This window comes from Nerophis ophidion, linkage group LG11 (assembly GCF_033978795.1).
Source record: "Nerophis ophidion isolate RoL-2023_Sa linkage group LG11, RoL_Noph_v1.0, whole genome shotgun sequence".
Taxonomy (NCBI): Eukaryota; Metazoa; Chordata; class Actinopteri; order Syngnathiformes; family Syngnathidae; genus Nerophis; species Nerophis ophidion.
Window position 1 is genome coordinate 38269282 of NC_084621.1, and position 14784 is coordinate 38284065.

At 45.6% G+C, this 14784-nt stretch overlaps 1 protein-coding gene across 2 annotated transcripts in view; it reads left to right on the top strand.

The window, feature by feature from the left end:
• Nucleotides 1–14784, top strand: part of creb5b (cAMP responsive element binding protein 5b) — a 207770-nt gene that overhangs the window by 113957 nt on the left and 79029 nt on the right. For both annotated transcript variants that reach the window (XM_061915849.1, XM_061915850.1), the window contains one exon: nt 31–141. In XM_061915849.1, the coding sequence (XP_061771833.1) occupies nt 31–141 (111 nt within the window). The remainder of the gene's footprint in view (nt 1–30; nt 142–14784) is intronic.

Consider the following 14784-nt stretch of genomic DNA (forward strand, 5'->3'; position numbering starts at 1 on the left):
TTACAACTGTTGCCGTTGTTGTGTTGTCAGATGGAGAGACAAATGTCAATGGCTGCCAACATGATGGGTATGCAAGGTCCCGCCCACAGTAGCGTCTGTTCCTCCGCGCACATTCCCTCCATGCACTCAGAAGCCAAACTGGTGAGTATATGCATACGTACACATTTATGAACACACAAAGTTAAAGTGTCGCAGCTTTCTTTTCCACTGCGCTCTGCCAGCACGGCCCCGTACTCTTAAGCCTGTGTGGATTTCATAATTTGGTGTGTAATCAAAGCTTGCCAGTGCAGCACTGGGGACTGGAATAAAGGACTCTTTATGAAGTTGTGGCCCAGCTGCCCACTGATGTATATCTTAATGTACAGAACATGTTCTATAGGTCCTGCAACTTGTTAGCGCTAGTTTAGGGCACGCAGGGAAAATTTAAATGATGTCATCCTCCACAAAGGGTGCAGTTAAGGCAGTGGGAAATAAAATAGAGTTAGAAGGTTCTCCAGAATTCATTTGCAAACATAAACTGCTGCAACAATAACAACCTGTCTACAGTTTCACCCCCTCAGCGGTTTTATTATATTTTCTCAAGGGATAACACTATAGAAATACAATTTGGATATACTTATGAGCAATTTTCCCTCCAATTTTTTATATGTGTGAACAAACGCCCAAACTCCTTGAGCATTCAGTGGCGCACATGTGAGCGACGGCAGACTTTATGCGCAGATATATTTTTATTCGATTTTGTGCGCGGCCTAGATTTGCCGTGCGCAGAGGACGCGTGAGCAGTGTGCAATTGCACTGGCGCGTACCTTAGAGGGAACGTTGCTTAGGAGTGCTAGTTCTCAACTGGTTTGGCAGCAGGACCCATTATCACCCCTTACTAACAACCGGCAACCCAAACCCGAAGATTTGTCAACTCAAATTTCTCAAATATTTTATATTTATTAAAAGACAGTGCAGTTTGGATTGAAGGTGGTGTAAAATAACAGTGTGCAAATATGAAATAAGTTAACAAACCATTTCAGGAAAAATAAGGGTTTCATGTCTTAGAACACATAGCATACACTGAGATGCAGTGGCGGGCCGTGCATTTCCTACCTAAGCCTTCAGTAATATCCCATTTCAATAATTACCTCTCAAAATAGCATAATTGATGTCACCACATGACCATTGCTGCAGAAATACTATACAGGAACACATTTACAGGTCATAGAATCACATCAACAGTGTACATTGTAAATAATGTAAATACATTATAAATAATGTAAATAATTCAATGTTTATACTATGATGATTAACTTGTGTGATAACTGTATTATGCTGATAGTATATATTTGTACCATGAATTGATTAACGTGGACCCCGACTTAAACGAGTTGAAAAACTTATTCGGGTGTTACCATTTAGTGGTCAATTTTACGGAATATATACTGTACTGTGCAATCTACTAATAAAAGTCTCAATCAATCAATACAAAAAAAAACTAAACAGGTTTTTTTGTGGCACATTTAAAAATAAATAAAAATGCAACAGCAATTTTAACATATCTTATGAGGTACTGTCAAAATTAAAATTGCAAAAAACATATTCAAAGTGGCAGCACGCTGGAACAGGGATTAGTGAGTCTGTCTCACAATACGAAGGTCCTGAGTAGTCCTGGGTTCAATCCCGGGCTCGGGATCTTTCTGTGTGGAGTTTGCGTGTCCTCCCCGTGAATGCGTGGGTTCCCTCTGGGTACTCCGGCTTCCTCCCACCTCCAAAGACATGCACCTGGGGATAGGTTGATTGGCAACACTAAATTGGCCCTAGTGTGTGAATGTGAGTGTGAATGTTGTCTGTCTATCTGTGTTTGCCCTGCGATGAGGTGGCAACTTGAGATAGGCTCCGGCGCCCCCCGCCACCCCAAAGGGAATAAGCTGGTGCCTATCTCAGCTACAATCTGGCGGAAGGCGGTGTACACCCTGGACAAGTCGCCACCTCATCGCAGGGCCAACACAGATAGACAGACAACATTCACACTCACATTCACAGACTAGTGTTGCCTATCCCCAGGTGCATGTCTTTGGAAGTGGGAGGAAACCGGAGTACCCGGAGGGAACCCACGCAGTCACAGGGAGAACATGCAAACTCCACACAGTAAGATCCCGAGCCCAGGATTGAACCCAGGACTACTCAGGACCTTCGTATTGTGAGGCGGACGCACTAACCCCTCTTCCACCGTGCTGCCCCACTTAGTATATATATATTATTTAAATATTTCTGAAATGAAAAAAAAAAAAAGTATTTATATGGATTTTTGCCTCTTGACCGGAGTAATGTGCAGCCTCCCTCCAATGCACTTTCAGCAGTAAAAAAGAAAAGAAAACGTAGATGCAATGCACGTCTGTTTCTAAAAATGCTCATAAAAAGTGGTGCATATCTCCTGCATGTTTGAAAATATCGCAAAACGCCACAAGTAAGAGCGTGATAAGATGCATGTGCAGTAAATGAGTATATCTGTGGTTATTCCCCGTGTAGCACATGCAAAATTCTCATTTAAGTGGTCTGCACCACTTTACAATTGTACACACAGTCTTAGTAAATCACATGCAACAAGCCCACTAATAGTACACACTATTTTATAGATTGCACACGCTGTTTACTGCGTGGTGCTTAGATATGAGTAAATCAGGTCCTAAATCTATACATAGGTGTTACTCTACAGTTTAGACAGGGGTCTCAAACATGCGGCCCGCCGGCCAATTGCGGCCCGCGAGACCTTATTATGCGCCCCGCACTTTGATATGACAATTTAATGTTGGAGCGGCCCGCGAGTTTAATATGAACGGCGCTTAACCGCGTCATACTTACCCACGTCCCCAATTTTCCCGGGAGACCCTTAAATTTCAGATCACCAAAACTCTCGAAGCTCCTGTCGATTTATACCATATCATCAATATTCAGGGAGTGCCATAATAGCACTGCCTTTAGCGCCCCCTACAGCCTGGACTGGCAGCGTGCAAGCCCAGTTATATGTTGCATCTGGCCATGCAAGACGCATGTGTGTTATTGCAAGATATAGTTGATCAACAGCTACACAGGTCACACTGAGGGTGACCGTAAAAAAAACTTAAACACTGTTACAAATATGTGCCAGACTGTGAACCCACACCAAACAAGAATGACAAACACATTTCGGGAGAACATCCGCATCGTAACACAACATAAACACAACAGAACAATTATCCAGAATCCCATGCAGCCCTGACTCTTCCGGGCTACAATATACAATATATTCGGCCGGGTGAAAATTGGGACAAATTCGGGAAAATGGTTGCACCGGTAGATTGTCGGGAGGTGCACTGAAATTCAGGAGTCTCCCGGAAAAATCGTGAGGGTTGGCAAGTATGTTGCTAGGGCGGGAAAGCCATTCATAGAAGGTGAATTCATTAAAAAGTTCATGTTAGATTTTTTAAGAAATCTTTTCTTGCGACCCAGCCTCACCCAGTTTCTGCATCCAGCGCCCCCCAGGTAAATTGAGTTTGAGACCTCTGGTTTAGACACTGACTACCGTCAGGTATATCCGTGTTTCATGTCCATAGCGTTGCAACTTGAAAAGATATATTAAATGTGAGATACTGTAAAGAATTTGAAATAGTGTCGCATTAGGTGGTATGACATGATTATGACGATGTGGGAACAATCATCATCATCCAACATTTCGTTCAAAGTCACTGACAATGAAAATGGGAAGTTCTCCATAGCAAATGTCCCAACTTCGGAAAAGATAATAATGTAATGGAAAGTTTTTGCTACCCTTCATGTTTGGAGACACTCGCTGATGGAGAGAAGCATCATGTGGACGTAGCGAAGGAGAGAGAGGAGTAGTAGAGGTCATTAGAAGAGTTATTGCTCTGATAGAGGAGCGCGGGAGCATTCCCAGGGCATTTAATTCTCCCTCTTCCTCCTGCTCTCTCAAGATTGATCGTCTTTGTGGTCTTTTGAATCTCCTCAGCGGTTCCTATGGTAACATGCCGAGGTAACACAATATTGGTGTATTAGGCTTATCTCTCCTCTGGCCGTCATCCAGACACATTTTAGTCGTTTTTGTGCTCCTCCTATCTTTGTAATTGAATTGTAAATGCTCCATTGGGCCTTCCATAAACATATGCAGTCACTAAGTGGCTACAGGCCACGGGTTTAGTCGGCCGTCAAGAGGCGAGACACAAAAAGCAAACACGGCTCAATGCAGATTCTCTTCCCTGATGTCGGCACACAACTGATGGACTTCCACGATTAGACAGATAGCATTGGGGGCAATTGTGTTATCAGGGGTGCCATCTTTAGAGTGTGCTTCATAAGCAAAGAAGGAGTCTGAATTCCATAATATCCGCGCCGGGGCTGGGTCGATAAATACGGCTTCGCTATCGTATAACTGGGCCATGATCAGGCCCATGTGTCCCTTGCGACGTTCCCGATCCGGCTCTAATCGCATTACCCCAACCATGTTGACGTTCCGCCAATGGGAAATCTCCACACTGTAACCCCACACCCCTGAGGCACGGACCCGGGTGCACTCTCTCTTACCAAAAGTTTACATTATTACAGCGGGGAATGGGATTGAGTGGGACTTTGATAGACGTGAGGGAACCAGATAGACACAGAGTTGAAAAGTGAGAGACATTGATATTCCTGGTCACCAAACACAGGGAAATTGGTGTAATTCGCAACTTGAAAGGACCCGTTTCCTGTGCCGTGCTGCTTTTGGGCTTGTCTGATATTTTGCGGTGTCTGGAGGCCCCTATGCTTGCTAACCCTTCCCAGCCGGAGAAAGCACATTGTAGGGCCAGAGCTCGGGCTTAATGAAGGCTAATTGATTTTGTGGTGGGCCGGAGCAGCAGGGAGGTCTGTCTCTGGTGTAAATAGTTAATGAGCCGAAGGACTGCTGTGGCCCCTTGGGGACTCATATCTTGCTCTAAGCGCTCTGTCTGTGCTCTGTGGACCCTAGACTATATCTTTGCATCGGTGTCCATCTTTGTTCTCTCCTATCGCCCTTTTTAGCGTTTAAGTGGTACTGCAAAGCCCCACGGTGTCATAGGGGACTTGCATGTTTTCTGTCCTTGCTTTTAGTTGTCTGGGAGGGTCTGCTGCGACTGGAGTGTTTTATTAGGTTTGGTACAAGAGATTTTTGTGTGAAGCACTGGGTGCTCGTGGTGCCGGGTGTGGTTGTGTCCTGTTCTGTTGTGGTGCAGGGAACAGAACGGTGCGTGTTGTGGGCTGGAGGTTGTGGGATAGTTGACCCTCGTAGTGTGAAGGAAATAGAGACGAGGCCAAGTTCCACAGCGGGCCGGCCAATGCATTACATCACCGCAGGGCTTTGTGAGCATTACACACATATACAAACACACACACACACACACACACACAGAGCTCTGTTTCATCATCTCTGTACAGTGACAAACACACACACGGACAGTCAGCCAGGTAAATGTGCACGCTTACACACACACACGCACACGCACACACACACAATCACATGTGCTCTTGGTCTAAACAACATATGCGAGTGCAACATGACTCAGCTCATGTCTGTGGGCCCGTTTCCAGAGTGGGTGACATTGTTTTTTGTGCTCTTTTCAAATGAGCTCTCTTCTCCCCTGCCAATTTCAGACAGCCAAGTGTTTTTTATGTTTTGGTGCCGGCGCATAAAAATGTGTTATTTATTAGCATGCAATTAAATGTTGTTTACATTGTTACTAAGGACAATAAATGTGTCACTAAGCATCAGGCTAGGTGCTGAGTGCTAAATGAGGTAAACAATACTATATGTTGCTCCGCTGCAGAGCTCTTGGCTGTAGAGCTGGCACATGATGGGAGGATGACATAATTTCTGGCATATTCTAAATGTGCTCCTTTTTTTGCTTAGCGGAAAGTAAAAAAAAAACAGTGTGTCTCTTAAAGAGATATTTCATAGGACACAGGAGGACCCATAATCAAAGGGTTTCTAATAGGCTAAAGTAGCCTTCAAAAGTACTTGGTTTAATAGGCATGAAGGTGAATAAAGATCAAGTTTTACACTAGTAATGAGTATAAAGGTGTTGGTAACACTTTACTATGGGGAACATTAGAAGCCATTAATTAGTTGTTTATTAACATGCAAATTTGTAACATATTGGCTCTTAATTAGTCATTATTGAGTACTTTTTAACTTTTAATTAAGTAATTATTAATGCTTTATTCTGCATGGCCTTATTATACAACCAGTAAGCCATTAACTAAGAATCTTCCCTAACCCTAACCCTGACCCTAATCCTTACCCTAACCCTGACCCTAACCCTATGTTAATAACCAACTAATTAATAGTTCATATGTTCCCCGTACTAAAGTTGTACCAACATGTTTTATAATACAGCAACTTTTTTTAAAATTAGTGTGTTATGAAGGAATTTGTTTTGAGCTGAACCTTTAATTTTCTTTTTTTTTACAAAAAATGATTATTGTCGTCCCCAGGTGCATGTTTTAGAAAAATAGGTTGCTTGGCAACACTAAATTGGCCCTGGTGTGTGAATGTGGGTGTGAATGTTGTCTGTCTATCTGTGTTGGCCCTGCGATGAGGCCGCGACTTGTCCAGGGTGTACGACGCCTTCCGCCCGAATGCAGTTGCGGTAGGCTCCAGCGCCCCCCACCACCCCGAAAGGGACACGCGGTAGAAAATGGATGGATGGATATTATTTTCGTAAGGAGTAGTGCACACAGACAATAGAAATAAAAGTCCAGGTTTTGTAAGCAACATCTGTATGAATGACAGCATTGTCAGGGCGTGATGTCATCGAAGAGGGACGGTGAGCTAAGAGCACAGCTGAATCTGCAGGCGGAGTATGTGTACTGTACATATTTGCATCCGTGTGTGTGTGTGTGTGTGTGTGTGTGTGTGTGTGTGTGTGTGTGTGTGTTCGTGCACGTGGTAGCAAATGACGCACTCTCATTCCATTGGCAGCATTGTTCTTGGAAGTCCAAATCCATTTGTGGATTAACTGGACGACAACAAACCAAGAATTAGCTTGTAATCATTGATACAGAATGGTCACGCGTAAGCAAGCACATCTTGCTTTTTTAAACCTCAAACGAACATGAAAGCTTGACATGGGACACGTGCCAACATGCGCTGCCATACAGACGCAGATGATGAATGTACTATTGTCTCTTTCACCAATGAGGTGAGGAGGCTGTGAGTGGGGAGCAGAACTCAAGAGCTGGGAGTTTATCAGTGTTGGAGTCAGACCAAGGGGCCCCTGTTCACACTGCTGTCACTGTGTTGTTGTTTTTTTTTTTACCTGACCCACAGACACACTGTCTCGAAGACTTGTCAAAGATAAATTGACATGCGGTACTGTGTTGTGTTTATGATGAGGGGCCACTCGTTGAATAAATCTTGGCAACAATGGATACAACATGCCTCACTCTACAGCAGTGGTTCTTAACTAGGGTTCGAACGAACCCTAGGGGTTCGGTGAGTCGACCTCATGGGTTCGGCGGAGATCAAAACACACCCGACTCTTCGTATAAATACAAACTTCTCCCTGTTGATGTATTACAGTTACGCCAACAGCTGACTGATTTGCAGGTGTGTATTTTGTTGTAAGTTTATGCACTGTCTTAGTTTTGTTGTTTGAACAAGGTGATGTTCATGCACGGTTGATTTTGTGCACCAGTAAAAAAAATATGGTAACACTTTAGTATGGGGAACATATTCACCATTAATTAGTTGCTTATTAACATGTAAATTAGTAACATATTGGTTCTTAACTAGTCATTAAGTACTAATTGATGCCTTATTCGGCATGGCCTTATTATAACCCTAACCCTCTAACCCTGACCTTAACCAAATAACTAACATATTCTATTACTTAAAATATGTTCCCCTAATGTCCAAATAACTCTAAATTAAGTCTTTGTTACTTAGAATATGTTACCCTATACTAAAGTGTTACCAAACACATACAACTTTGTCTTGAATTTGAATTTGAATTTTTTTTTTTCACTAAAGAAGGGTTCGGTGAATGCGCATATGAAACTGATGGGGTTCGGTGCCTCCAACAAGGTTAAGAACCACTGCTCTACAGTAAGGAACTTTAAGGAAGACACTGAAAATATCATACAAGTGTAAAAAATGATAACCACTGTGAAAAAAAACTTAAGATGTCACGTCAAAAATAGGCAAGTGTGAGTTACGAATTAAAATCTAAATTGTTTTGGGGGCTCATTTCCAGGGAAAAGACCAGGGGGCTGAACATCACTATTAGTTTTCTTTTGTACATTCCTAAAAATCTGCTGTTTTTGTGGACTTACTGCAAAAAGATACTCAAATATTATCTATATGCAGTGGCGGGCCATGTGTTTCCCACCAAGGCCGTCAGTGATGTCTGACTTCAATGATTACCTCTCAAAATACCATCATTTATGTCACCACATGACTATTGCTGGAGGTATACTATACAGAAACACATTTAAGCACTACTGGGCATTGGATCACCTCAATGGGTTATTTTTAGGCGGGGTTTTTTTAATTTAAAAATCAATAAACCCGCATCAGCAATTAAAACATATATGTGGTACTGTCAAAATTTAAATTGCAAAAAAACATATACAACATGAAAAATATAAAGAAATAAAATATTTGAACTGCACACTTTGTAGCACCGATTCGACGGCGTATAATCATCGTAGTCGGTTGTTTCGAGTGGAAATGGCGACATTGTCTCACAAGATATAGTTTCTCTTTAAATATATTTTTTGAAAATGGCCTCGCAAATATATATCTGCCACCTAATCAACGTCTTGCTCTCCTTAGTGGGTCAACACTACCTGTTTCCTGCTAAATTGCAACTTGTGACTGGATACTCACTTTTGAATGACAAGTGAGTATTTAATCACAGTCTCGTTAATATCAGGCTACCTAGATAGGCTACTGTCAACAACTTGTGATCTGATTGGCTATTACAACTGTCTATCAACTGTATGTGTTCTCAAATTAATCCGCTAACAGTGCTGGTGGGTATCCAATCACTGGACAACGCGGAAATGTCATATTCAACTTGCTGCCAACTAGAAGGCCTTACTGACAACAACTCGTGATCTGATTGGCTATGGCAATTATCTATCAACTGTATGTGCCCCTTCACTTACAGTGCATAGACGCCTGCATTGTTGATTTTGAAGGCCCCAGGCAGATTTCGTACGGCATGGCAACATATGTCAGCTGAATTCTGATTGGATAAAAACTCTAACCTACAAACAACAGCACTGGAAGGAGTATAATATGACATGAAGAAAATATGAATACATTTAGATATTTAGGGGAAAGTAAAATAAAAATTTATTTTATCTTTAATTATGATCATGATTTCTGGTTATGTTAGGCCAGCAGAGAAGGCCTTGACGGCACACCACAAAGAGTTCAGGTGTTTTTTAGTAATCTGCTCTTAGACTTATCCAAGGTTTTGAACTGAACTCATGGGTCGGTCTAGTGTCAATCTTGGGCAGGATTGGGTCCTGGAGCCGCCAGTTGAATAGCTATGTCCTAAGGTTGCCAATGCACGTCTCCCCTTTGTCATCACTGCTGTCCTTCTTTGGTAGTATCACAACACAAAAATTCCAGAGAAAAAGCAACACATTAGATTTGCAAACAGTGATGAACGGGCCTTCGCACACCGGTGCAACTTGGGGTAAATGCGAGTCCACGGGAACGCATGCGACTTAATGCCCCGACTCACCATCAAAAAATTTAGGAAGAGCATGTGGAAGGAAGTAGTGCCTGTTAAAATTTTCAACCACAATATTATTGTTATTATTAATATAAAGTGTTGAAGGCAAGGAGCAGGCTCCGCCCAAACACAAATGGGTACGAAAATGTACCGACCCATCCAGAACTTCAAGGTGTCAGCATCACCATTTCTACCAATTATGATCAAGATATGAAGTTGTGGAGCCGAGTTACAAATGTTGAAAGTTGTCTGGCGAACCTTTAGATCAAAGTTCGGTGCCATGCCACGCCCACATCCTGAGGTGTAGGAAATATACATTCACATTGTATTGCTCATCTGTTTGGTATCTGCCATTTTATCCACGGCTCATTTGGTCAAAATCCTAAGGAGGAAATCATTAAAGTACGACCTCTGTTTTTGGCCCAATAATGGCCGACAGAAACCAACATTGCTGGATTCCTTTTTGTTCTCAAATGCGGGTTCTTGAGACTTTTACGTGCGTCCTGTCATGAAACTGGTAGATGGGGCTAATTTTTTCTGATTTTCAAGGGGGCACTTCAGAGTCAATTTTGAAATGTCATGTTCTGACCCTGAAAGTAAATGGTGAATGGTAAATGGATTATACTTGTGTAGCGCTTTTCTACCTTTTTTTTAAGGAACTCAAAGCGCTTTGACACTATTTTCACATTCACCCATTCACACATACATTCACACACTGATGGCGGGAGCTGCCATGCAAGGTGCTAACCAGGACCCATCAGGAGCAAAGGTGAAGTGTCTTGCTCAAAGACACAACGGACGTGACTAGGATGGTAGAAGGTGGGGATTGAACCAGGAACCGTCAGGTTACTGGCACAGCCACGCTACCATCTGCGCCACTCAGTATAAAATTTTTCGCTTGCAAAAATCAGTGAGTTATCATGAATGTTTACAGCCTCAAAGATGCAAAAGAAGCAGGAAAATAATAAACAATTGCAATAGGGCCTTCAAAGCTTTCGCTGCTTGGGCCCAAATTACTGGAGATTCTCACAGGGCTAAAGTTGCGAGACAGAATTTGAGGAATATTTTTCCATAATTCTCAAAATGTTTTCCATTATTCTGAAAAATAATCTTACTTATCTCATCGTATGAAATATAACTTACTTCACCAATTATTATTTATCTATTTTTATTGTGATTAACTATGGAGTATATTGTGAATAAATTGAGAACAGGCAGTGAACAAAATTTTTAGTAACTATTATGTAAAAGAAGAGGGGTAGGATTAAATAAAATCTGCTTCTTCCTACTCCTTTTCAAACATGTTGAAAAGAGAATCTGGAAATTGTGATGTATCATGTTGGATGCTTGCATGTTTGAAAAAAACTCAATAATAGTCCAACTTTAGCATTTGACTACGAGTCCGCTTGGTAAAGAGATCTTAATAACAACGTTCTTGACCTTTTGGATGGATGCTTCAGCTAGGATCATGCAAGGGTTGGTGCGTGGGTGGGGTTGACAGTTTTGTAGCAAAGTGTTGCAGTTGTTTATCTTTGGATGACTCTATGTTGTTTTTTGCTTTGCCGATGCAAAGCCCATTTGGTCATGGTTCAGAGCCTATCAATGGGACGGGATCCGACAGAGCCAAGCCTGCATAAATCAGCTGCCATCACGCTATGGCGGACTGTCTACAAGCCTCCACCTTCTGACAGTCAACAAGCCACACACTGCATACACTGACCATAGAATTAGTTATTCCCTGGACTCCACAGTAAACCCTCCGACACCAGAGAGTTGATTGGATTAAGATTGTTTGGTCAGGTCTCTGAGCTGCAACCTTATCGTGGTAGAGGAGTTTGCGTGTCCCAATGATCCTAGGAGCTATGTTGTCCGGGGGCATAAAGCCCCCTGGTAGGGTCTCCCAAGGCAAACAGGTTCTAGGTGAGGGATCAGACAAAGAGCAGCTCGAAGACCTTTATGAAGATGAAAAACCATGGACCCAGATTTCCCTCGCCCGGACGCGGGTCACCGGGGCCCCCCTCTGGAGCCAGGCCCGGAGGTGGGGCACTATGGTGAGCGCCTGGTGGCCGGGCCTGTTCCCATGGGGCCCGGCCGGGCACAGCCCGAAGAGGCAACGTGGGTCACCCCTCCAATGGGCTCACCACCCATAGCAGGGGCCATAGAGGTCGGGTGCATTGTGAGCTGGGCGGCAGCCGAAGGCAGGGCACTTGGCGGTCCGATCCTCGGCTACAGAAGCTAGCTCTTGGGGCGTGGAACGTCACGTCACTGGGGGGGAAAGAGCCTGAGCTAGTGCGCGAAGTCGAGAAATTCCGGCTGGATATAGTCGGACTCACTTCGACGCACAGCAAGGGCTCTGGAACCACTTCTCTCGAGAGGGATTGGACCCTCTTCCACTCTGGCATTGCCGGCAGTGAGAGGCGACGGGCTGGGGTGGCAATTCTTGTTTCCCCCCGGCTCAAAGCCTGTACGTTGGAGTTCAACCCGGTGGACGAAAGGGTAGCCTCCCTCCGCCTTCGGGTGGGGGGACGGGTCCTGACTGTTGTTTGTGCTTATGCACCAAACAGCAGTTCAGAGTACCCACCCTTTTTGGGAACACTCGAGGGAGTACTGGAAAGTGCTCCCCCGGGTGATTCCCTTGTCCTACTGGGAGACTTCAACGCTCACCTTGGCAACGACAGTGAAACCTGGAGAGGCGTGATTGGGAAGAATGGCCGCCCGGATCTGAACCCGAGTGGTGTTTTGTTATTGGACTTTTGTGCTCGTCACAGTTTGTCGATAACAAACACCATGTTCAAACATAAGGGTGTCCATATGTGCACTTGGCACCAGGACACCCTAGACCGCAGTTCCATGATCGACTTTGTAGTTGTGTCATCGGATTTGCGGCCTCATGTTTTGGACACTCGGGTGAAGAGAGGGGCGGAGCTTTCTACCGATCACCACCTGGTGGTGAGTTGGCTGCGATGGTGGGGGAGGATGCCGGACAGACCTGGGAGGCCCAAACGCATTGTGAGGGTCTGCTGGGAACGTCTGGCAGAGTCTCCTGTCAGACAAAGTTTCAATTCCCACCTCCGGAAGAACTTTGAACATGTCACGAGGGAGGTGCTGGACATTGAGTCCGAGTGGACCATGTTCCGCACCTCTATTGTCGAGGCGGAAGATCGGAGCTGTGGCCGCAAGGTAGTTGGTGCCTGTCGGGGCGGAAATCCTAAAACCCCTTGGTGGACACCAGCGGTGAGGGATGCCGTCAAGCTGAAGAAGGAGTCCTATCGGGTCCTTTTGGCTCATAGGACTCCGGAGGCAGTGGACAGGTACCGACAGGCCAAGCGGTGTGCAGCTTCAGCGGTCGCGGAGGCAAAAACTCGGCCATGGGAAGAGTTCGGGGAAGCCATGAAAAACGACTTCCGGACGGCTTCGAAGCGATTCTGGACCACCGTCCGCCGCCTCAGGAAGGGGAAGCAGTGCACTATCAACACCGTGTATGGTGCGGATGGTGTTCTGCTGACCTCGACTGCGGATGTTGTGGATAGGTGGAAGGAATACTTCGAAGACCTCCTCAATCCCACCAACACGTCTTCCTATGAGGAAGCAGTGCCTGGGGAATCTGTGGTGGACTCTCCTATTTCTGGGGCTGAGGTCGCTGAGGTAGTTAAAAAGCTCCTCGGTGGCAAGGCCCCAGGGGTGGACGAGATCCGCCCGGAGTTCCTTAAGGCTCTGGATGCTGTGGGGCTGTCTTGGTTGACAAGACTTTGCAGCATCGCGTGGACATCGGGGGCGGTGCCTCTGGATTGGCAGACCGGGGTGGTGGTTCCTCTCTTTAAGAAGGGGGACCGGAGGGTGTGTTCCAACTATCGTGGGATCACACTCCTCAGCCTTCCCGGTAAGGTTTATTCAGGTGTACTGGAGAGGAGGCTACGTCGGATAGTCGAACCTCGGATTCAGGAGGAACAGTGTGGTTTTCGTCCTGGTCGTGGAACTGTGGACCAGCTGTATACTCTCGGCAGGGTTCTTGAGGGTGCATGGGAGTTTGCCCAACCAGTCTACATGTGCTTTGTGGACTTGGAGAAGGCATTCGACCGTGTCCCTCGGGAAGTCCTGTGGGGAGTGCTCAGAGAGTATGGGGTATCGGACTGTCTTATTGTGGCGGTCCGCTCCCTGTACGATCAGTGCCAGAGCTTGGTTCGCATTGCCGGCAGTAAGTCGAACACATTTCCAGTGAGGGTTGGATTCCGCCAAGGCTGTCCTTTGTCACCGATTCTGTTCATAACTTTTATGGACAGAATTTCTAGGCGCAGTCAAGGCGTTGAGGGGTTCCGGTTTGGTAACCGCAGGATTAGGTCTCTGCTTTTTGCAGATGATGTGGTCCTGATGGCTTCATCTGACCGGGATCTTCAGTTCTCGCTGGATCGGTTCGCAGCCGAGTGTGAAGCGACCGGAATGAGAATCAGCACCTCCAAGTCCGAGTCCATGGTTCTCGCCCGGAAAAGGGTGGAGTGCCATCTCCGGGTTGGGGAGGAGACCCTGCCCCAAGTGGAGGAGTTCAAGTACCTAGGAGTCTTGTTCACGAGTGAGGGAAGAGTGGATCGTGAGATCGACAGGCGGATCGGTGCGGCGTCTTCAGTAATGCGGACGTTGTACCGATCCGTTGTGGTGAAGAAGGAGCTGAGCCGGAAGGCAAAGCTCTCAATTTACCGGTCGATCCACGTTCCCATCCTCACCTATGGTCATGAGCTTTGGGTCATGACCGAAAGGATAAGATCACGGGTACAAGCGGCCGAAATGAGTTTCCTCCGCCGGGTGGCGGGGCTCTCCCTTAGAGATAGGGTGAGAAGCTCTGCCATCCGGGAGGGACTCAAAGTAAAGCCGCTGCTCCTCCACATCGAGAGGAGCCAGATGAGGTGGTTCGGGCATCTGGTCAGGATGCCACCCGAACGCCTCCCTAGGGAGGTGTTTAGGGCACGTCCAACCGGTAGGAGGCCACGGGGAAGACCCAGGACACGTTGGGAAGACTATGTCTCCCGGCTGGCCTGGGAACGCCTCGGGA